General features: G+C 44.7%; 1 protein-coding gene across 5 annotated transcripts in view; it reads left to right on the top strand.

Annotated features, from left to right (window-relative positions):
- Positions 1–22586, top strand: part of IP6K2 (inositol hexakisphosphate kinase 2) — a 30565-nt gene that overhangs the window by 5227 nt on the left and 2752 nt on the right. For 2 of the 5 annotated variants that reach the window (XM_027585747.1, XM_027585749.1), the window contains exons 2-4: positions 15093–15424; positions 17351–17573; positions 20097–20272. In XM_027585747.1, coding sequence (XP_027441548.1) covers positions 15223–15424; positions 17351–17573; positions 20097–20272 — 601 coding nt within the window. In that variant the 5' untranslated portion in view covers positions 15093–15222. Of the gene's footprint in view, positions 1–7312; positions 7337–15089; positions 15605–17350; positions 17574–20096; positions 20273–22586 lie in introns of those variants that run through there. The other 3 variants (XM_027585748.1, XM_027585750.1, XM_027585751.2) reach the window with 3 other exon arrangements.

Here is a 22586-nt window from a genome sequence, read left to right as displayed (position 1 = left end):
GCACAACATTGTGAATGTACTCAGTGCCACTGAACTGTATACCCCAAAATAGCTTAAAAAGGTAAATTGTATGTTGTGTATATTTCATCACAATTTTTTAAAAAGGTGAGAAAACTAAAGCTGATTTTCCTGGGGGGAGAAAAGCAAAACAATACATACAGGCTGATCCTGTTTATGTAAAGAATAGAAAAGTGTATGGAAGAAAATCTGCGGGAAGAAGAGACCCCAAACTAATAATGGTGGTCATTTTATCATACTTGTAACCAGTTTAAAAATCTTTTTTTTTAAATGCTAGGCAAGTTGTCCCGTGGCACTCTGTTCCTCTGCCTGCCGTTGAAGACTTCTCTCTTCACTCTCCTTCCAGGAGTGCAAGCTTAGTATGCCCTTATCCCCTAGTACTGTTGGGTCCCTCCTGTGACCTCCATCTCCCAGTGGACTCTTTGGAGGAGCTGTAGGGCAGAGGACACCCAGGCAGGAGGCTAGATTTTTTACTCTTGTTTCTGCCTCAGACCACCTCTGTAAAACTGTACCATGCCTGGTTTATAGATGAAGACAGACACTAAGAGGAGGTAAAGCACTATGTATACCCCAGGACAAGGCAGGCCAGAATTTGCTGGAGAGATTTAAAAGAATTTTTTGATACCATTTAAAAGTGTATAAACTTAGAGAGATGTACTTGGAAGTTGACTTTCCTACAATATTTATTATTTTTAATTGCACATACACATTTAGTTATTATCTAAAACAATGTATTCCTTTAGAAGTTAGACTTCTTTACCCACATATTTCGAGAATTAGTTCTATTCCAATTTGTCTGTGTGCATCTTTGCTCTTCTCATAGCCACATTTGGAGGTGCTTTCCTCCTGAGCACTTCATGTTCACGTCTTAGTGGTGGAGATGTGATATTATCACTGAACCCTCTACCCCGAGCTGGTTGTGATCTCTTCAGTGTGACCCTGTTACTGTGTTGATTTTTTTTTTCTATATAACAGCTTTACTGAGCTATAGTTCACATACCATATAACGCATCCCAAAAGGAATCCTGTATCCCTCATCCCCTGTATAGCTCCCCTCCCCACTGGCCCTTCAGTCTTCCTGAAAGTCTCCTCACTTTGACCTGTTTTAAAGGTCACCACTGCACTTGGTTAAGCCCTGGGGATGGAGGGAGGAAGCAAGCTCTTCCTGCTGTTGGTCGTGGTGGTATGCCCCAGAGGTAGTTGCCTTGGGTCCGGGGAGGCTGTAGCACATTACCATTTTGCCACTTTACATGGAAGGTTGGAGGGGAAATGAGGACATCTTACCCAGAAAGACTTCGTTGGACATGACTGTCTGTAGTCCACATCTAGCTCAGATGCACCTTGGATTCATTTTTCTGTTTATAGACATTTTCTCCAGTCTTTTTCAAGATTGTGTGTGTGTGTGTGTGTGTGTGTATGTATTTTTTTTTTTTTTTAGATTTTATTTATTTATTTGACAGAGACAGCGAAAGAGGGAACACAAGCAGGGGGAATGGGAGAGGGAGAAGCAGGCTTCCCACTGATCAGGGAGCCCGATGTGGGGCTCGATCCCAGGACCTGAGCCGAAGGCAGACGCCTAACCGACTGAGCCACCCAGGCGCCCCTGTATATTTGTTTTTTAGTGTAAATTTTCATAAATAGGGTTCTCTTCTAATTGAAATTACACTAACTCAGTCCTACAAGTAAGGATTAAGCTGTGGTGATGCACCAGCATTATCAGTATATGGTGGCTAAAAGTTAATATTCTGGTAACAAGAAAGAGTTTTTGTATTTCATGCCACTAAGATGCCATTTAGTTAAGATTGAAATGTTTGGGAGGATGATAGCTCCTAAATATGGTCTCTAGGTCAGAACAGGTAGCAAAACACATGGTTAAACAGAAAAGTTGTACCTTGATTTGATTTTAAATGTTCATGAAATGTAGCTGTTGCTGAAGTTATATGGTCAGCACCTACAGCCCCCTGCCCACTGGAAGATAGAAATAACAGCTCCAGGAGCTGTTCATGGGACCCTCACTATGCTAGGTCTTTCACCTGTGTTCTTTTCATTCCCAGGATGATCTCATCCCACTCTGGACTAAAAGGTTTCAGGCTTTGGGTTGATTTTGAAGCCCTTGTGGCTTGGAGGTGGAGTTCCAGTACCTGCTGTCATAAACTCCTTGGGATAGCTGGAGTCAGTCTGGGCCTCTTGGGCCTCTTCTGTTTGCTTTCTATTGTAGAGAATGCACAAAACTTTCTTTGGGTTTGTTGGCTCATTTTAACTCTTCTTGTGAATGTTTTTAACTGAAAGTCATAATGGATCAAAATGGGAGATCATTTAGTATTATTCTCTCTACATATTCATTCATTTATCTTACTTGGGACACTCATACGTGTTGTAGAAATTGAGTATACAATCCCAAGTCTAAGGAAGATTAAAATATTTCTTTTAATGAAGTAGGATGTGTTAGAAACCAGGAAGACAGAACACTTGGCTGGTGCTGCTGTTTCTTCTCCAGGCTTCTCTATCCCCAGCTGCACACTCAGAAATGAGAGGCCCCATGGACTGTGCGAGTCCCATCTTACTCTCTTGGGGAACGTAAAAATCTTGCATCTCCCTTCAAAGCTTATTTTATAAGAATAATAGATTATTTTTGTTTTACAAGTGTAAGACTAACTCTAGATATGAATTTTTTTTGTATCCCTTCTCCCTGCCTTTTTATCTGGGATTGAGATCCCAGGCCTATACAACTTTGGCGTCATTGCTAAGGCTGCAGCAACATTTGTCTTAGGATTAACCTAGCTCCAAGCCTGCCAGCTTTCACGCTGATGCCCATTTGTTTAATGTGCTTGAAACATGGTGTCTGTGGATTGCACCTTAGCTCATTCCTCCCCTCTCATGAGCAAGAAGTGATGCTAAGTCTCTGTAGAGGTCTCGCTTGAACTTCTTTTACAGTGTGCTCTGTGGAGGTGTGTGGACCAGCACTTGTTGGTTCTCATGCTAAACAGAAACAGACTGTTTCCTTGAGGGATTGCCTGGAGTTACCCAACAAAGGAAGAGGAAGGGTGGATATAGTGTATTTGACCACCGAAGGTATATTTTTTATAAGCTTGAACAACCTGACAGGAAAAACATACACCACTATTAAACCATTTAATTGCACATTCCTGAAGATTCAGTCTTCCTAAATTAGTTCTTAATGAACATTTTCAAGTTTTCTGCTTTTATGCTCTACTCATGTAAGGCATGAAAGGTGTCCTTCCATGAACAGTGTCTCTTCTCTGAGGTGAGTGCCTCTGGGGGAGAGATAGTGAAGTTGGTTGCCAATTCCCTGCTAATTGTTTGGGTTTTTCTTGCTCTGTGTACTTATCAGAGAATATGGAAACACAAGTGTCTTTTCCCCAGGTCTTTTGAGCTGTCCCTGCCCTTTGTTGGCACCTGTGCTAGGCCTTATGGGAAGACACAGCAGCACCTTCCCAGGGTTGCATGTCAGGGCCTGTGGGTTGATTGGGATGCTGCACCTCCCTTAGGAGGCCAGGGGAGGACTGTAAGCCTCAGATGGAGGGTCCTGGAGCATTTGGAAGAGTGGACCTTGCAGAGGTGCCAGGTGGCAGCTGACAGACTCTGGGCTCTGAAATACTGATGGATGTGGCCAACAGGTCTAGGGCAGGTGAGGGCTGGCAAAGGAGGGGACAGGCTGCTTCTCTTCCAGGAATGGTTCATCTCACTCTCAAAAGAGTGTTTCTACTTTAAAAATACTGGAGGCTCTTTGTATAGAGTCAAAGAAAGGGAACAAAGAGGTAAGATGTCAAAAGTGCAAGTGCCCCATTGGCCTTCCTTCCCAGTCCTTAGATGTGCTCTTGAGTGACTGAAGTCACTGCCCTTCTCACAAGCTGGGTGATTCTGAAGGAGTCAGCATCTGATTAGCTTCAGAACTGTGGGTGTGTTTGAACTTGATTTCCTCGAAATTTGTAAATATTTTGCTATGCTTTATATTGGAAAGAAATCTCAGGATTTCTGGAGGATGACTGGCAAATGGCATAGTGTTGTGACCTGTGCCAGTGTCAGGAATTTTCTCACACCCGTATCTCATTCTTTTCTGGCTGGTCATGGAGGAACACTGACTGCAGAATGGTTTGTGATAAAAGCTGCCAGATTGGGGGACGCCTGGGTGGCTCAGTCGATTGAGCATCCTACTCTTGGTTTTGGCTCAGGTCATGATCTTAGGGTCCTAGGATTGAGCCCAGCACTGGGCTCCCGGCATTGGGCTCAAGAGTGCTTGAGACTTCCCCTCTTCCCGACCCCCACTCTCTCTCTCTCAAATAAATAAATCTTTAAAAAAAAAGTCTCCAGTGGTGCCTGGGTGTTTCAGTCATTAAGTGTTTGCCTTCGGCTCAGGTCATGATCCCAGGGTTCTGGGATCGAGCCCCGCATCGGGCTCCCTGCTCTGCGGGAAGCCTGCTTCTCTCTCTTTCACTCCCCTTGCTTGTGTTCCTTCTCTTGCTGTCTCTCTCTCTGTCAAATAAATAAATTCTTAAAAAAAAAAAAAGCTTCCAGATTGGTGCTGTGAGCTGGGCCACTTCGCAGACCCTTAAGGAGAGTATTTACCCGAGTGAGATTTTGCAAGGCCCTGGAGGAAATTGCACCCCCTGGACACAGGACCTGGTGCAGTGCAGGACACACCTGGATCCCTCCATCAGCAGGTACAGCACTCAGGGTGCTGGCCTAGGCAGGTCAGGGCTGCATGGATTCCGTGGCCGCCCATGAGGACTGAATCATTTTTGGCTCCCTGTATTTCAGAGGATGAGTTCATATGTCTCATCTGGTTTGGGAGCCAGCTGGGAGATGAGTAGGGGTAAACATTGACTACATGCAGAGAGCATATAATCTTGCCTAAAGTCAATGAATGGACCATTACTTGTTGGCACAAGGGAGAACTGTGACCCAAGGTAGGAAAGTCCCTCAAATTGAGACTCATGGCAATTTCAGCTGCAGTGTGAGGCGGTCACTTCTGTATGTTTCTGTTGTGTATATTTCCCACAGGGTGGTGGGAGTCATAGACTGCACCAAGGAGGAGACTGGAAATGGAGAATTGCCCTTGAAAGAGGGGTAATGGGCTTTTTAAGGAGAACTGAAAATTCTTAGTGTGTGTATGAAATACATTTAGTTCTTTATAAGAAAATGTGATATTCTGATAAAGAGGACATATGACACCTTAGAATTAATATTTTCAATTTACTTGAAGGAGTGGCACTACAGTTTTAGCTAGAAAAAGCTTTTTTTTTAAAGATTTTGTCAGAGAGAGAGCACACAATCGGGGGGCGGGGTGGTGGGAGCGGCAGGCAGAAGGAGAAGCAGGCTCCCTGCTGATCAAGGAGCCCAATGGAGGACTGGATCCCAGGGCACTGGGATCATGACCTGAGCCTAAGGCAGACGCTTAACCGACTGAGCCACCCAGGTGTCCCAAGAATCAAACCAGTTTCTAACTGAAGGAATTATTAACAGTAGGGGTACCTAGAAAACAAAGGCATTTAGAGATGCCACTCAGACATAGTTTTTTTGTTAGTCCTTTTTCTCTGGGGGCTTCTCTCCTTCTGTGATAATAAGCCTGATTAGTCCTTGTAGTGCTGGTTGGGCCAACTCCACCCACTGGCCCCAGGGGTGGGCTCAGGACTTAGGTTTGACCAATAGCCACCCAGACGTCCCTAGAAAAAGCTCTTTAAGTTGCTAAAATTTTGTAATTCTAGCAGTGTAACTCTGATGAACATACCTCTAGGTAGGCTGAAAGCTCCTTCTCATTTCCTTCCATCTTGGGACCCACTAGTCTTTCATTCCAGAAATCTGATCCGAGGCAGAGAGATCGGGCAGTGTGGTCATGCTGGTGGTTCTAGAGAGGAGAAGCATCTGAGAGGCTGCTATTTCCCTTACAGAAAAGCTTGCCTGGATTTTTGGAACAGAATCTGGCTTTTTATTTGTCCCTCAGCATTGGGGGTAGGATCTGCGTTATTGTGGCTTTAATGAAATAATTTCACCTACAACTTAAGAGCTTTTCCTTTATTAAAACTAGAATAAAATGTTAATGAGGGAGAAAATGAATGCCCAGTGTTGGACCACAGGCATCTGTGTCAAATCGATGCAGAGCTTCTGTGTCTGGTCTCTCTGGCTCTGCTGCTTTGGCATGGGGGCGGGTGGACGGACACCCTGCCAGCCAGCCAGGCTGCAGCTCCTTTGAGGTTAGGACTATGATTCCAGCCATTCTTAGCAGTAACTCTTTCATCTCAGGCACCTGTTTTCTGTAGTGAGGGCTGCCTTTTATGGTGACCTCCTGGCACCTCAGTACGTCCATCTGTGAGGGAGATAATCATGGTGTCTACTCCAGAGGGCTGTTGTAAGAGCATGGGCGTTACAGAATAGACTGCTCCATAAATGGCTGCTCTGGCCTCTAGTGCCTGGCATGGTTGTATCCCATTGTCATTGAATCTTGAGGAGTTGGTCACTTCCTCCTCTGGTCTTCCAGTGCCTTGTACACGTCTTAAGGGCAGGGTGGGTTTGGGTTATTACCCTCACTTCTTTACATGTGGTCCACCTTCCAGGTTCTCCATCATGGAGTGGAGTTCTGAGCACAGTGTGGGCTAGGGCAATGCTTTTTTGTGGATGAGCCTAAAACTTTCCTATTTTAGTCTCAGTGAATTCTTTTATTTTTACCCCTAATATTTTCCCTCCCTATTATAAAGGTAACATATGCTTTGAGTCTGAGAATATATCAAGAAGTTTGGGACATTTAGCCAACTCAAAGAGAAGGGATAACAGTCTTACCACTTGGTACAGGGCACATCTGGGTTTTGTGCTGTCTGAAGTTTATATAATATAAATATGTATAATTTATAAATATATAACTGCCATCTTTAAACAGAAGAATTTACAATGACGAAAACAAGTCGGTAAGAAAGTGAATATTTGTTTAGATTGAAAAAAGAAATCAGAAGTTTACATTTCAAAAAGCAGACAAATACTACAACCTGCAGTACCTTCTCCCCCTGCATTTTGGGGTGGCGTTTTGACTGCATCTTCTGACAGCAATGTTCTAATGGTTCTATAGAAAGGACACACAGTTGCTCCCCTAGGCTGATGCCCATCTGCTTTCTGTTATTGACAACTTAGAACACTTTATTTAAGCTTCACAATTCATCTTTGCCACGTAAATTTTTAGGATTGTTGTCAAATTTGGGAAACCTGTATCAAGTTTCTTTCGTAGGTGATCTGGGAGACTTCAAGGCATTCAACATTTTTAATGCAGTGACTACAGGGCTTTGGAAGGGGGCAGGCAGCCATGACCCCTGTGAGTAGCTGGTACTTTTAGTTTTTTTGTGTGTAGTAAAATATACATAAGATTTACCATTTTAACCATTTTTTAGCATATGATTCAGTGGCATAGCTGGTACTTTTTGCCAGTCTTTTCCTTTGTAATTCTTTGGACCTAGTTCAGACAATATAGATTATACAATTTTATATCTTGCTTCTTTCACTTAAAAAAGGATATCGTAAGCATTTTCTCAAATCGTTTAAAAATCATAAAATTGATAAGCAAACTTATCATAATATCCTGATAGTCTGTCATGCACTCTTCTATTGCTAGACACAAGAGTAAGTACTTTCACAGTGGCGTATAAGAGATGTCTTAATGGGGGCGGGGTGTGCCTGGCTGGCTTAGTTGGAGTGTGCGACTCTTGATCTCAGAGTTAGGAGTTTGAGCCCCACATCGGGTATATAGAGTACTTAAAAATAAAATCTTTTTTAAAAATAAGGTGGGGGGGGAATGTCCTGATGGGGCTTAAACTCTGTGGCACGCTGGTGGGAGTTTGATGCCCTGTAACCAGATGGGTCAGTCTGGTCAGCCCTTATCCTTGGTGCCTCCCACAAGGCAAACATTGATAGCTTTCCTCTTCCTTCCTGGCTTTATTTTGCTAAAACTCCTTTTTTGTATGTTCATTTTGTTACCAGGAATTATGCCTCATCTGTTACCCAGCTTCCTGGTAAGTCCAGGTCATGTGAGGAATGATTTTCCTTCTGCATTGTCTTGCTAAGACAACTCATTTAAAGCTGGATGGCAGACCCTCCAGTGTTGGTGAAGGAGGCCTTCAGCAGAGACTCAAACCAACAACCCATGGCCTTTCTTTGCTTTGCCTGCAAAAGATGGGGATAATTATCTTTTATTTTTTTATTTTTTCTAAAGATTTTATTTACTTGAGAGAAAGAACACAAGCAAGGGGAGCGGCAGGCAGAGGGAGACGCAGACTCGCCACTGAGCAGGGAGCCTGATGCGGGCCTCGATCCAGGGACTCGGGGATCATGACCTGAGCTGAAGGCAGATACTTAACTGACTGAGCCACCCGGGTGCCCCAGGATAATTATTTTTTAATGATAACTTTGCAACCTGAAAACCTTGGGTGTTTGGGATGTGAACTCAGTACCAACACATAATTTCTGAATGCTAGTTAGTATATTTGTTTTAAGCGATGATAGAATTTTAACCTTCTTGAGCCTACATTTTTTTTTTAAGTAATTTCTACACCCAGTGTGGGGCATGAATTTACAACCCTGAGATCACGAGTCCCCCTCTCCACCAATTCAGCCAGCCAAGCACCCCCCGGGGGCCTCATTTTTAAAATTTATTCTTGAATGACCATTCTTTTCTTTCCTGATTTTCCGCAAGAGAGAATTTTCCAAGAGATTGATTGTCATTACATTAAGAGCTTAAGCTTTGTTTACATGAAATGTTTCCATACTACCAGGTCCCAGATAAGTGTTCATGTACAGGGTCCTTCATTTATACTCCCCAGTTAATGCAGACTTGATAGATGGGGAATTATAAATGCAAAATTAACACCAGTCGGTGCTCAGAATACATTTAGTAAAGTGTGTTGCATGCCTCATTTTAATAATTGTACTCACTGTATGATTGGTGTGGGTTTGGATAATTGCCATGGGTGCCTTTTGAGTCCTCTGTTGATCTGTGTGCAGGTTTTCATGACGCAGTAGTGACTTGAGGCACATCCTGTGAAGTACCTACTCTGTGTTGGTGTTCTGGACTCTGGAGATTTAGCAGTGAACAGAGCAGTCAGAAATCTCTTTGTTTTCTGGTGGGGCCAGGATGAGGGATACAAAAAATAAGACAAATAAGAAAACATACAGTATGTTAGATGGTGGTGATAAGTGCTAAAGAGAAATAAAGCAGGGTTGTATAAGGGAGTGTGGCCAGGGAGGTATGGCACTTTAAGATGGGGTAGCTAAGGAAGACCTCATTAAAGAAGTTATGTTTGCATAAAGAGCTGAAGGAGGTAAGAGAGTGGGCCAAGAGGATACCTTGGGGGAAGAGTGTACCGAGCAGAGGGAATGGCAAGTGCAAAGGCCCTGAGGTAGGTATATTCTAGGCATGTTTGAGAACTAACAAGGAAGCTAGTATAATAGGAGCAGATTTGATGCTGATTTTTCTTTCCTTATGGGTTTACAGAAAGGCTTATTGAACCTTTATACTTCTGTTCTGCTTGTTTGGGTGTAAAGGATGCTTTTGCTTTGACTTTACAAGAATTGAAATTAAGACCCTGATAAAAACTAGGCTTTCAGAATGAGCAGATGGCTTTAGATATAGCAGTGGGTGTCATGGATTTATGAGGGAAAACATGGCTGTCTCTGAAAGTCTGTACCATCTTGGAATGCCTTCACAGAAAGGGGGGAGTCCTTACTTTGACCAAGATGGTGACCCAGGCATGTTGGCAGGAGTCACTCAAGATGCTTAGTGTGAGGCAAATGAGCCCAGTTAGAATGTATGGGAAGGTAAATCTCAACCAAAGTATTTGTATATCAAAGCTATTTAACAGCTAATATGACCTTTTTAAGTCTAATTTGTTTCTGATTATTTAAATAATATGTACTTATGAAAATTTGGTATATTAAAAAGTGTAAGAAAAAATTTAATCCCTCTATTGAAGTATAATTTATATACAATAAGACTTACCAATTTTAAGTCTAATTTGATGAGTTTTGACAAATTTATGCAGTCATACAATTATTGTCCCAGTCACAGTGTATAACATTTTTTTTAAGATTTTTAAAATTTATTTGACACAGAGAGAACGAGAAAGAGAGACAGAGCAAGCATAAGCAGGGGGAGCGGCAGGCAGGCAGAGGGAGAAGCAGGCTCCCCGCTGAGCAAGGAGCCCGGTATGGGGCTCCATCCCAGGACCCTGGGATCACGACCCGAGCCGAAGGCAGACGCTTAAGTGACTGAGCCACCCGGGCGCCCCACAGTGTACCACATTTTCATTACCCCTAAAAGTTCTCTTAGTCCCCTTTGCGGTCAGTCCTGTTGCCCTACCTCTGCAGCTGCTTATCTGCTTTCTAGAGTTGTGCTTTTTCTAGAATTCCATGTAAACGGAATCATAACATACCGTCTTTTCTTTTGTAAGTAGTGCCTCTATGATCATGTACAAGTCTGTGTGGACATTTGTTTTCATTTCTCTTAGGCAAATACATAGGAATTGGATTATTGGGTCATATTAATAAGTATTTGTTTAACTTTCTAAGAAACTGCCAAACTGTTTTCTGAAGTGGCTGTACCACACCAACAGTGTTTAAGAGTTCCAGTGACTGACCCTGGTGGTGTAGTCATGGGTTGTGCAGTTGTGGGTTGTGTGCAGATGCCAAATGGTGGTGGCTCTGGGGCTCATAAGAGGAGGTGTGAATGGTGAGTGTTGTTTTTCCACCATCAGGCTAGTCTGCCTCACACCACCCCCTGTGACTCTCCAACCCTGGGGCTTTTCTTGAGGCAGGTAAGTGGCCCCAGCAGACCCCATTTGTAGTCTCATTAACTAAATTCTAGATGTGTGAGCTCAAGGGCTCAGGGGTTTTCCTGAGTCATAGTTGTTTTATTTGCAATATCTTACTTATTTTTAAATTTTTTTTAGGGGCGCCTGGGTGGCTCAGTTGGTTAAGTGACTGCCTTCAGCTCAGGTCATGCTCTCAGGGTCCTGGGATCGAGCCCTACGTTGGGCTCCCTGCTCAGCTGGGAGCCTCTTTCTCCCTCTCTCTCTGCTGCTCCTCCTGCTTGTGCTCTCCTGCTCTCTCTCTGTCAAATAAATAAAATCTTTAATAAAAAAATTTTTTTTTCAAAGCTTTTATTTATTTGAGAGAGAGAGAGAGAGCATGAGGGGGAGGGCAGAGGGAGGGGAGAAGCAGGCTCCCCGCTGAGCAGGGAGCCCAACATGGGGCCCCATCCCAGGACCCTGGGATCATGACCTGAACCAAAGGCAGATGCTTAACTAACTGAGCCCCCCAGGTGCCCATATCTGCAATATTTTAGAAGCTGAGAATATTAAGGCACTGTTTCCAGCAGATCCTTAACCCAATTTGACAGATTTAGGGAGATGGACTGTGGAGGAAATCTGTGTCCTGTCTTAGGATGAATTATATTCTGTTTTCTTTACCTGTTTGTAGTTTCATGGACCAATGTGAGGCAATGTGGAAAGCTAAAATAGATGCTAAATCTGAAGGCAGTATTTTATGGTTATTCCCCCTCTCCCTAGGCACAAGGTCCACATATTTTGCATGGACTTCTCAGTAACCACTAATACCCTAGGATTCCTGGGAAACTGGGCCTTAGACCGTGGATGTTTAAAAATCATTAAGAGATCCCTCTGCTCAAACCACATGTGGGACAGAGAGAGTAGCAGGTGAAAAAGAGCAGGTATTTGGGGCATTTTTCTTTCTTCTGGCCAGGTTGAGGCCACTAGAGAGCGAGCTGATCTGTGTGTAATCCTTTGGAAGTTTGATCCTTCATTTTCCCACAGAGATGCGGCCTATAAGGGAAGCTGGAACAGAAGCTCCACTTCTTCATCTGCAACCCCAAATGTGAGAAATATGTGGTATGGTGAAGCCATACTTATGTTCATATTGAAAGACTAAAAACATAATTGAAATAAAAGAACACAAACGGGCACCTAGGTGGCTCAGTCGGTTAAGTGTCTGCCTTCGGCTCTGGTTATGATCCCAGGGATCGAACCCCGGCATCAGTCTCTCTGCTCAGCAGGGAGTCTACTTCTCCCTCTTCCTCCGCCTGCCACTCTGCCTACTTGTGTGTGTGTGTGTGGGTGCGCTCTCTCTTTCTGTCAAATAAATAAAATCTTTTTAAAAAAATTTTAAAAATGAAAGAATCACAAAATAGGACTTACCTTGTTACGTGCAATGCAATATTTACTCTTTTTTCCTATTTGATTAAAACAAACTACTAGTTACCGCTCACTAATTGTATTACACACCCACACAGTAGAGGTCTGCTCCAGGCCTCTTGTCTCCATTTTACAAACCAGAAAACCAGAACCCAGAGGGAGCCAGGGACTTGGAGATTTTCTCCAAGCAATCGAGTGGCTGAATTGGGACTAGAATCTGGCTCCACCTCACTACAGGGTAATCAGTTGTCTCCCTAACTCCACCTCATATTTGGCAGTTTCTTCTGTCATCAGCTTGTCTCAGGCGAGGATTAGCCTTATTTTTCTTGCCTCTCTACCCAAGATAATGATGATTCTCAAGGGAGCAGTGTCCTGCAGACTGCCAGAGTCAGGTGCTGGGGGGAGGGTGGCAAGGTGCCACATCATACCCAGGAGCTAATGAATACACTGAGGACCTGGGAGGAGGAGATGGAGACATTGACCTGGCCTTTTGGCCTCCAGCCACACCCGTGCATCCCATACTGTAGATTTGCCATGAAGGACCAGTTTTTGTTGTAGATTTTTTATTAGAGTAGGGATGGGTAAGAGAGATACCTGGAGAGAGAGATTTTTCTACGTGAATACACTTAAGGAACTTTGAACAGAGTTGGAAAGGGATTCACATTGGTGTTATCATTACTCTGACGACTAAAACAGTTTATACTTTAATGAAAGGTTTGGATTGTGTTTCTAAAGCCTGGACCATGAGGAGCGTCTTGTACATTGACAAATAATTATGGTACCTGGTTTGTGCTTGGGTACTGGCAGACCGACCCTGAGTCAGTACAGTAGCTTTTCTTTGGTATTGCTCTTACTCCAGAGGTCTTTTCAGTGGATTAGTATGAACTAGTCTGTGTAGACTCTAAGAAAGGTCTGGTGTGGCCAAGTATCTCAGAGCACCACCTTCTGGAGAGAGTCTAGAATGGCTGGAATATGTTCATCCTTGGAGCTTAGAAACCTTCTCAGCACATGCTCTCCTGAGGGCTTCTGTGATGATGAGAAGGTGGTGCCAGGAGAGAAATCAGGACCTTTGGTTTTCGTCTCTTTGCATATAGGAAAGCTTATTGATTCCTAACCCTCGAGTCCAGTTGGGGCCCAGAGTCGGATCTCTCTAAAAAGAGATTAACAACCTGTTTAAACTTTTATTTAAGAGAGGCTGCGTTATAAATAGAAAATATACGTGGTGAAGGCACCCCCACACCAGGGTAAATGTCCCATGTACAGGAGAGGAGTGCTGTATCAGAGCACTAGTTTCAAAGACCCTGGACCTAGAGGTGGTCCTGTGAGGACATCGAACAGTTTGAGGTTCATTTGGGAGCTGTGGCTTGTTGTCCCTGGCCCTGGATGAGTTTCCTCACCTCCCTAAATCAGCTTCATTGTTTGCAACAGAGAGAAAAATAGTGTCTTCTTCCCAGAAAGTATCCCACGGACCAAATGAGGTAAGTTTCTATAATGAGCCTAGCATGTAATGGGTGCTTTAGTCACCTTAGAGGACAATGGGCACATCTTCAGCAGACCTAGTCTCATCACCAGCATGTCAGTTGGGGTAATGGGAACTGCAAGAGTTCTCATTAAGAACCCTACAGATAAGGGAATGTCCCATGCCCTGTAAGTAGTGCTAGTAGCAACTGTGTAGTCTGTAAGACAGAAAACAGAACTAGCTTGACATGCCTTGAAATGGTTAACGGCTGCATAGAGGTTGCTTTGCTGAGATCTGGGGTGTTTAGGGATGCAAAGTCAGGTCTAAGGCCCTGAACCTCAGAGTGGATGAGAGCCCTGATTACCCCAGGAGCACAGCTTTGGTTTAAAGGTGTGCCCCAGCTTTTGGATCTGGATAGAATTGATAAAAATAGTCAGTGACCTAGAACACCATGTATCTTTTTAAATGGAGTTAGCCAGCCTTGATCAGTTGTTTTTAGATACAGATGTTAATCATTAAAGCTAGGCCCAAGCTCCACTGCTAATAAGGTTAATGGGGCTTGTCTTTGGCCTTGGGTTTGGTGGGAGGGGAGTGGACACCCTGGGGGAGTAAATCTTACCAGATGGTGAGTAAGCAGGTTTTCCCTTTAACTGCATTTTATAAAAATATAATTAACGACTAAGAATCCTAATGTAATCTAGGATGATGAGGCAGTGTAGGTTCAACATCATTTCTAACAAACGTATCGCTCTGATGGGAGATACTGATAACCGGAAGGCGATGGCATGTGTGGCGGCAGGTAGTTATGTGGGCAGTTATCTTCCTCTCATTTTTGCTCTGAACCTAAAACTACTCTAAAAAATAAAGTATTAAAAATATGTATGTATGGGGGCGCCTGGGTGGCTCAGTCGGTTAAGCGGCTGTCTTCGCTCAGGTCGTGGTCCCGGCGTCCTGGGATGGAGGAGCCCCGGCGCGGGCTCCCTGCTAAGCGGGAAGGCTACTTCTCCCTCCGCCCCTCCCCCGGCTCGTGCGCGCGAGCGCGCCCGCGCTCTCTCAAATAAAATCTTAAAAAAATGTATGAAGTTAATCTTACTAGAAGATGGTAAGATTTAAACGGAATTATTTGGTTTGAAATGGGCCTTTACCTTATCGTCGCTTTGCATTTTTCTCGCCTAGTGGAGGGCCCGGGTAATTTGGGGACACCTGGGGCCAGTCCCTGCGTGTCGGTATCTGGCCCCGCCCCGCGGGAGCTCCGGCTGTTTGTTGGTGCTGGAGGAGGCGGAGCCGGGGTGGGCGGCGTGGGCGGGCCCCGCCTGAGCTCCGGCTGTTTGTCTTTTTGCTGAAGTACTCCCGGCTCTAAGGCGGTTCCCAGGCCGCTTCCAATGCCAGTTGTCTCTCTTTGCTTCCAGCAGAGTGCCCTGGCCCGCGCAGCCGGAGACTTGAGGCCAGACAGACGGACGCACGGACAGACGACAGACGGAGGACGCGCTGGCCGCTGGACCCCGCTGCCTCCCCCTTCTCCCTGCCGCCTGCGCCTGGAGGATGAGCCCAGCCTTCAGGGCCATGGACGTGGAGCCCCGCACCAAGGGCGTCCTGCTGGAGCCCTTTGTCCACCAGGTCGGGGGGCACTCATGCGTGCTCCGCTTCAACGAGACGACCCTGTGCAAGCCCCTGGTTCCGAGGGAGCACCAGTTCTACGAGACCCTCCCAGCCGAGATGCGCAAATTCACTCCCCAGTACAAAGGTGAGCCCCCGCTGCCATAGGGGTCCCCATCGCCTGGCGAGGAGATGCGAGGCGGCGCAGCCATGGAAGGCCCGGGCAGCCATCCCGGGAGCCCTCACCCCTCCCCTCACTCTTGTGTTTTCCCTCCTCCTCCTCTTGGCCCTGAGCCCAGCGCCTCACACCCTCAGTTTGCAAGCCCTGGTAAGATTGCTCAATTGTTTTGTTTTGTGGATTTGTTTTGAGTTTATTTTTGGTGGAAGTGTAGTTGTGTTTTATGTTCAGGTGTCTCTTGATCACAGTAACCTATAGCCCCCATGGGGGAACAGCGGGGGAAGACTTTGGGAGGATTTTACCCAGAATCCTTGCTGCCTGCTTTTTGTCCTCCAGGAAACCAGAAGCCCTGGTGATTAGGTAGGCTGGGAGCAGGGTTGAGTCAGATGGAATGCAGGAGTGGGAGGCCTGTGCTGATTAGCTGAAGCCCTTTGCTATTACGGAATGTCCCCGAAATTGCAATGTTATGGCAAACCTTTGATTCACATATGGTGACTCTCTCTTTCTTTTTATAATGCATTTTTGGGGTGACATCAGCAGCCACCAGCATGGTGTGGTCTTTCCTGGGGTGGGGGGATATTTTGTAAATCAAAGAATCCATTAAAAGAAAGAAATTAACTATACATTGCCTGGTTATACAAAAGACTCTTGAACAACTTAGGTTCTTCTGGGACTGTTGAAACATGCTCTTTGAAGACAGAATGTACTGGGTGCCTCTCTCTGTACTCTGAATATGCATGTGTGTTATGGTGGGGAGGTTGGGGGAGTTGAGGGCCCTCACTTGGTCCTTCTCTGTTGTTTTTTCCAGGACAAAGCCAAAGGCCCCTTGTTAGCTGGCCGCCCCTGCCCCCTTTTTCCCCCTGGTTCTTTCCCCATGGCCACAGGGAAGTGTGGTCCCCTGAATTCCCCACCCCAGCTCCTCTGCTCCTCTGCACCCAGAGCCAGGGACCACCTCAGAAGTGTCATCTCTCTCTGAGCACGCATTCCCCTGCAGCGAGCAAGCGAGCGGGCGGGCAGCAAGGACTGAGCAAATTGAGTGATCCCGGGCCAGAGAGGCCTGGGAGGAAAGGTGTTCAGCCAGTCGGTTGTAAGGCGCTCGTCGGCACCTGCTGAAACGCTCCCACCTGGCAGCCCCCTCCTCAAAGACTGTCTAATTACACATGGCAGGTTCTAGAGACTCAAGGGGGAGAGCTGCTTTCAAGGCCACCACGCGTCTGTGCTCCCGGCCCGACCCTATTTGCCTTGTGTTCATTTTGTTCTTTTGTGACTGCAAAGACCAATAAAGTAACATGTTTGAGGACAAAAGGCTTGGGGTGCCCACCCGTGTGGGGGTGCTGCAAGAAGCCTTTGCTAGGGTGTCTGTTGTGCTGTGTGGTTTGTTTTGTTTGCTCCTTTATTTTGTTTTGCTTGCCCAGTCTTCCCTTACCCTTGGATGCTTCTTACCCCTCAAGGCAAACCTTTGTCCCCCCTGTGTTCAGGCTCTGCTTTAAAGCAAGCCTCAGGCCTTCGGAGTTTCTGTTTAGGGCATCAAAAAATCCCACAAGATACAAAGAGCAAATGTTTTTACGTCTCTCTTAGGATTAGAAGAATTACATAAAACTTAATAAACATTTTCAATGATGGAAAAATGTGTCTTGTAATTCTTTGGCTCTTGCCTTGTTGAGTGCATCAGAGAGGAAGACTCTCGGCCATGTTTGCTCCCTAATCGCTTGTCTTGTATGGTGTCATCTTTTCTAGCTGTTTTGATATTTGTTAGGTTTGCAGATGAGTTTGGGGCCTCTGGCAACATAGAGACTAAGGAACAGGGTAAGAAAAAAACAAATGTTACAATCATGTTATTTATAACACATCTTCTGTGGAATTCAGAGTTCTCTCTGCTCCTCACCCCCCTTTCAGGTGTGGTGTCTGTGCGCTTTGAAGAAGACGAAGACAGGAACCTCTGTTTAATAGCGTATCCATTAAAGGGGGATCACGGAACTGTGGACAGTGTCGACAATTCAGACTGTGAGCCAAAAAGTAAGCTCCTGAGGTGGACAAACAAAAAACATCACGTCCTAGAAACGGAAAAGAGCCCCAAGGACTGGGTGAGGCAGCACCGGAAAGAGGAGAAGATGAAGAGGTAGGTGTAAACTGGGGGGTGGGGGGGGTGTACTCCGCGGACGGGCAGGTGTCAGGGGTTCTCAGTACGGCCCAGGTCCCTGGAGCTAGGGACTCAAACGATGGACTTCGTAGGTGCCTTGTCACTCAGTGGCCAGTTCCCAAGTGGCAGCTTCTCTTTTAATGACTCTGGGTTGCACTTTTGAAGTTTGTGTTAAATATTAGCATTTGAAGGTGAGTATTTTTGAAATAGAAAATGGAAAAGACATAGTAGACGTTTTCTTAATGTATGAAGTGAAGCTAAAAGGCAGTGCCACTTATCTCTTCAGCCCTGAGGTTACCTTTGGATTGTAGAACTATCACGTTTCTTACATTTTTAAAATTTTTCTTTTAAAAACAGATTTATTCAGAGAGAGAGCATGCACGCACACATGAGTGTGCAGTGGGGCGGAGCAGAGGGAGAGGGAGAGGGAGAATATTAAGCAGACTCCCTGCTGAGCCTGGAAGCCTATGCTGGGCTCGATCTCACGACCCTGAGATCATGAGCTGAGCTGAAACCAAGAGTTGGACACTTAACCACCTGAGCCACCTAGGCACCCCAGAAATACCACATTTCTTTCATATTTTATAATTAGGACAAAAGATAATCACTTGATTTTTCAAATATAGGTTGGGTGTGTACCAAAAGGGAGTTTTGTGCACTTTCTAAAATAAAAACGACTTTTACCAAATTTATGGAAAACTTCATAAAAATGTACCTTTTTTTTACTATTTCATTTATTTGCGAGAGAGCATGAGTTGGGGGTGGGGAGGGGGCGGAGCATAGGGAGAGGGAGAAGCAGACTCCCTGAGGAGCAGGGAGCCCGATGACATGGGGCTTGATCCCAGAACCCTGAGATCATGACCTGAGCTGAAGGCAGATGCTTAACTGACTGAGCACCCAGGTGCCCCCATAAAAATGTACCCTTAGGGGCGCCTGGGTGGCTCAGTTGGTTAAGTGTCTGCCTTTGGCTCGGGTCGTGATCCCAGGGTCCTGGGATTGAGCCCCGCGTCGGGCTCCCTGCTCTGCGGGCAGCCTGCTTCTCCCTCTCCCACTCCCCCTGCTTGTGTTCCTCTCTCGCTGTGATAAATAAAATAATAGAATAAATAATAATAAAATAAATAAAATCTTTTAAAAAAATACCTTTAAAAAAAACTTTTAAGTGCAATTTTACCACTTTGGCCTTCGAAAATATATCCTAGGTCTAGGAGTTGATTTATATTTTACTTGTTTATTTTTAATTAAAAAAAAAAAAAACCTTTTTTTTTAAGTAGGCTCCATGCCCAGTGGGGAGCCCAACTTGGGGATTGAATTCACAACCCTGAGATCAAGACCTGAACTAAGATCAAGAGTCAGATGCTTAACTGATTGAGCCATCCAGGCACCCCTAGGAATTGATTTTTAAATGGAAGTTATAAACAAAGGAAAGTACAGACTTACAATGAATCAGATTTGCACCATATCACCCAAATCCACTTATATTAATGCAGACATGGAGCACCTGGGTGGGTCAGTCAGTTGTGTCCAACTCTTGATTTTGGCTCAGGTCATGATCTCAGGATCGTGAGGTGGAGCCTGCTTAGGATTCTCTATCTCCCTCTGCCCCTTCCCTGATCTCTGTCAAAAAAAAAAGATATAACGAAGTCATCTAATTTGTTGTTTATTCTGCCTTATAAATGTCATTAGCCTTTTGTTAGGATATAACCTGCTAGTTAATTTATTTTGAAGTAAAGTCTAATCATACAAGGTAAAAAAAAAAAAAAGACTCTGGATTAAATTATGCCATTTTGGATAAATAGCTACAGTGGCAGCTATAAAAGAGTTTTAGTCACTCACTGCTTCTGCGGCTGCCCTGTGCCAGGCCCTATGGGGATGCTGCAGTGACCAAGACAGGAGCCATCCCAGCACCTCAGGTTGTTCACTGATGGTGAGAGACAAAATGGTCAGTTAGGTATCCCTGAAATGTAGGATCCACCTATACAGAGCCTTCCAGGTGCCACTCCTTGGCAGAGCTTGTAAAAATATAAATGATATATGTAAATTGAAGTACTTATAATGTAGCTAAGGAAGTTGGCTTATTCCCATGGGATTTCAATTCAGCTTTTCTCAGTCTCCAGCATTTGGAATCAGGGAACCTGCACGTATCAGAAGCCAGGGGGGTCGTACCACCTAGAAAACAGGGCAGTGAAGGCTGCTTGGGAGGGAGTGGTGGGGGTGCAGGGGTGGAGGCAGAGGCTGTTCTTGCATCTTAGGTTTTCCTTACTGTAGAAAAAACTGAGCTGGCCCCTTAATTTTTTAAAAATCAACTTTTTGAGGTATAATACACTTAATAAAATGTATCCATTTGAAGTGTTTAATGTGTACACTGAAACCAGTGTACCACCAGGGGAACCACTACCATGTCAAGATCTCAAACTTCCCACCACTCCAAAAGTTCTTTCATGCCTCTTTGGCCCTGAATTTTGATAAGACATTGTGATTTATTGCCTTCTTTTCTCCTTACAGCCATAAATTAGAAGAAGAATTTGAGTGGTTAAAGAAATCTGAAGTCCTGTACTACAGTGTAGAGAAAAAGGGGAATGTCAGTTCCCAGCTTAAACACTATAACCCTTGGAGCATGAAGTGTCACCAGCAACAGTTACAGAGAATGAAGGAGAATGCAAAACATCGGAACCAGTATAGTATCCTTTGTTCACAGAGTATCTCTGCCTTGGGGGAGGAGAGGGTGGGTGAGATCCTAAGAGCGCAGAGAAGTTGGGTTTGTTTTCTAGTCATGGTTGTGCCAGGGCACCCGGTGCAGTAACCACGGGCAGATATCCATTCCCACAGGAACGGGCTGGTCCGGGAACGCAGGTGGTGGGGAAGCAGGTGAGGGTCACCCCATGGAGGGACCAACCTGCATCAGGGAGGCTTTAGCCTAGAGTGCAAGGGGCTGGTTCGTGTTTTCAGAAGTTCCCTTGCTTACCTGCCAGGGTTGGGGTGGTGGGTGGGTGCTGACCTTTCAGTCCTGGTTCACCAGACTGGCACATGAAGAATAGCACAGGGGCCTTTCTTTTTTCCCCCTTCTAGCCCATTAAGCTATGTTTCACTGATTTCTTTCTTTTTTTTAATCTTATGAGGGGGAAATTCCTCAGAATTGAGCATGCTTTATTTTTTATTTTTAACTTTTTACTTTATTTATTTATAAATTTTTACACATTTAGTTTTATTGTAACAGAGCAACTTGTACACTTGCATCATCTTTCTTTTCCAGTGAAACAAAAAGAAAATTTAAAAATATAAACAGGAACAAAATTACAATAGAGAATGTCAATTCCAAATAAGATCCTGTGGGTTCTACTGATTCTCCCATCGAGTGGCAGGGGTCAAGTCATCATTAGGAGAGAGTTTTATTTTAAAGATTTATTTATTTATTTGACAGAGAGAGACACAGCGAGAGAGGGAACACAAGCAGGGGGAGTGGGAGAGGGAGAAGCAGACCTCCCGCAGAGCGGGGAGCCCGATGCGGGGCTCGATCCCAGGACCCTGCGATCATGAACTGAGCCGAAGGCAGATGCTTAACGACTGAGCCACCCAGGCACCCCAATAAAATCTTTTTAAAAAAAAAAGGCTTCCAAGTCATATTCCAGATTGTATGCAGTAGTCTAGTTGTGACCTAGCTAGACCTTAACCTTAATGTTTATGTCGTCCAGTATTCTAACATTGACTTTATTTATTTATTTTTAAAGAGTTATTTATTTGACAGAGAGACAGCGAGAGGGAACACAAGCAGGGGGAGTGGGAGAGGGAGAAGCAGACCTACCGCGGAGCAGGGAGCCCGATGGCGGGGCTCGATCCCAGGACCCTGCGATCATGACCTGAGCTGAAGGCAGACGCTTAACGACTGAGCCACCCGGGAGCTCCCTACTAGAGGATATTTTAAACATGTTAAACATAGAATAATACTTAGAATTTATAAGTACCAGTGGCCCAGGTTCAGCAGTTAACTCACTTATGTCCGACTCATGCATGCCATGACTGTCTTCTTACACTTAGCACCCTCAGCCGAGCTCTTTCTGAAGTGTTTCATGGATTTCTAAGAGAAGGATATTTTAAGACATTATTACCATTATTGCTCCTTGAAAGTGGGTAATAATTCCTTATTATCAAATATCTAGTCTGTATCCACATTTTCCTAATTGTCTCATAAATCTGTTTTTACTGATGGATTGTTTGAATGGGGATCCATGTGAGGTTCCTATGTTGTATTTGGTCGAAATGTTTAAGTCTTTTTAAATGCCCTTTCTGTTTTTTCTTCTTGGAAATTTCTTGTCAAAGAAACTAGGTCTTTGGGGTGTCTGGGTGGTGCAGTCAGTTAAGCGGCTCACTCTTGGTTTCAGCTCAGGTCCTGATCTCAGGATCATGAGATCAAGCCCCCAGTCGGGCTCTAGGCTCAGCGGACGGTCTGCTTGAGACTCTCTCCCTCTCCTCCCCCACTCAGTAAATAAATCTTTAAAAAAAAAAAACTAGGTCTTCTGAAGTTTCTGACCATCTGGATTTTACTGATTACATTCCTGTGGTGTCTTTTACATGTTACTCTTTTCCCTCTGTTTCCATTAAGTTGATGATATGATCTCCAGGCTTGATCAATTCAGGGTCAGTTTTGGGGTGGGGGCAAAATCCTTCTGCGATGGTGTTGGCCATAAGCAAGTGCACTATTTGTCTTTCTCTCCTGCATTGCTGTTGCCTTAGATCATTTTTCCACTAGGCAGTTTTCTAATTTTGTAGTTCCTTAGCTGGAGTCTGTAAAAATAAACTTTTTCTCGTCAACTATATGCTTATCCTGAGGTATAGTTGATATAGGAAAGGCAGATTAAATGTTTCTTTTATTTACTAAATACTTGGAATAATGGGTGGGTTTTTCAACATCCTCCAAAGGTGACCAATGCATTTTTCAGCATCATTATGAATCTATGAATTTAAACATACTTGATGTGGTTTAGTCCATTGAGGTTT

This window comes from Zalophus californianus, chromosome 1 (genome assembly GCF_009762305.2).
Source record: "Zalophus californianus isolate mZalCal1 chromosome 1, mZalCal1.pri.v2, whole genome shotgun sequence".
NCBI classification, from domain to species: Eukaryota; Metazoa; Chordata; class Mammalia; order Carnivora; family Otariidae; genus Zalophus; species Zalophus californianus.
This window is presented reverse-complemented; position numbering and strand designations above follow the sequence as displayed.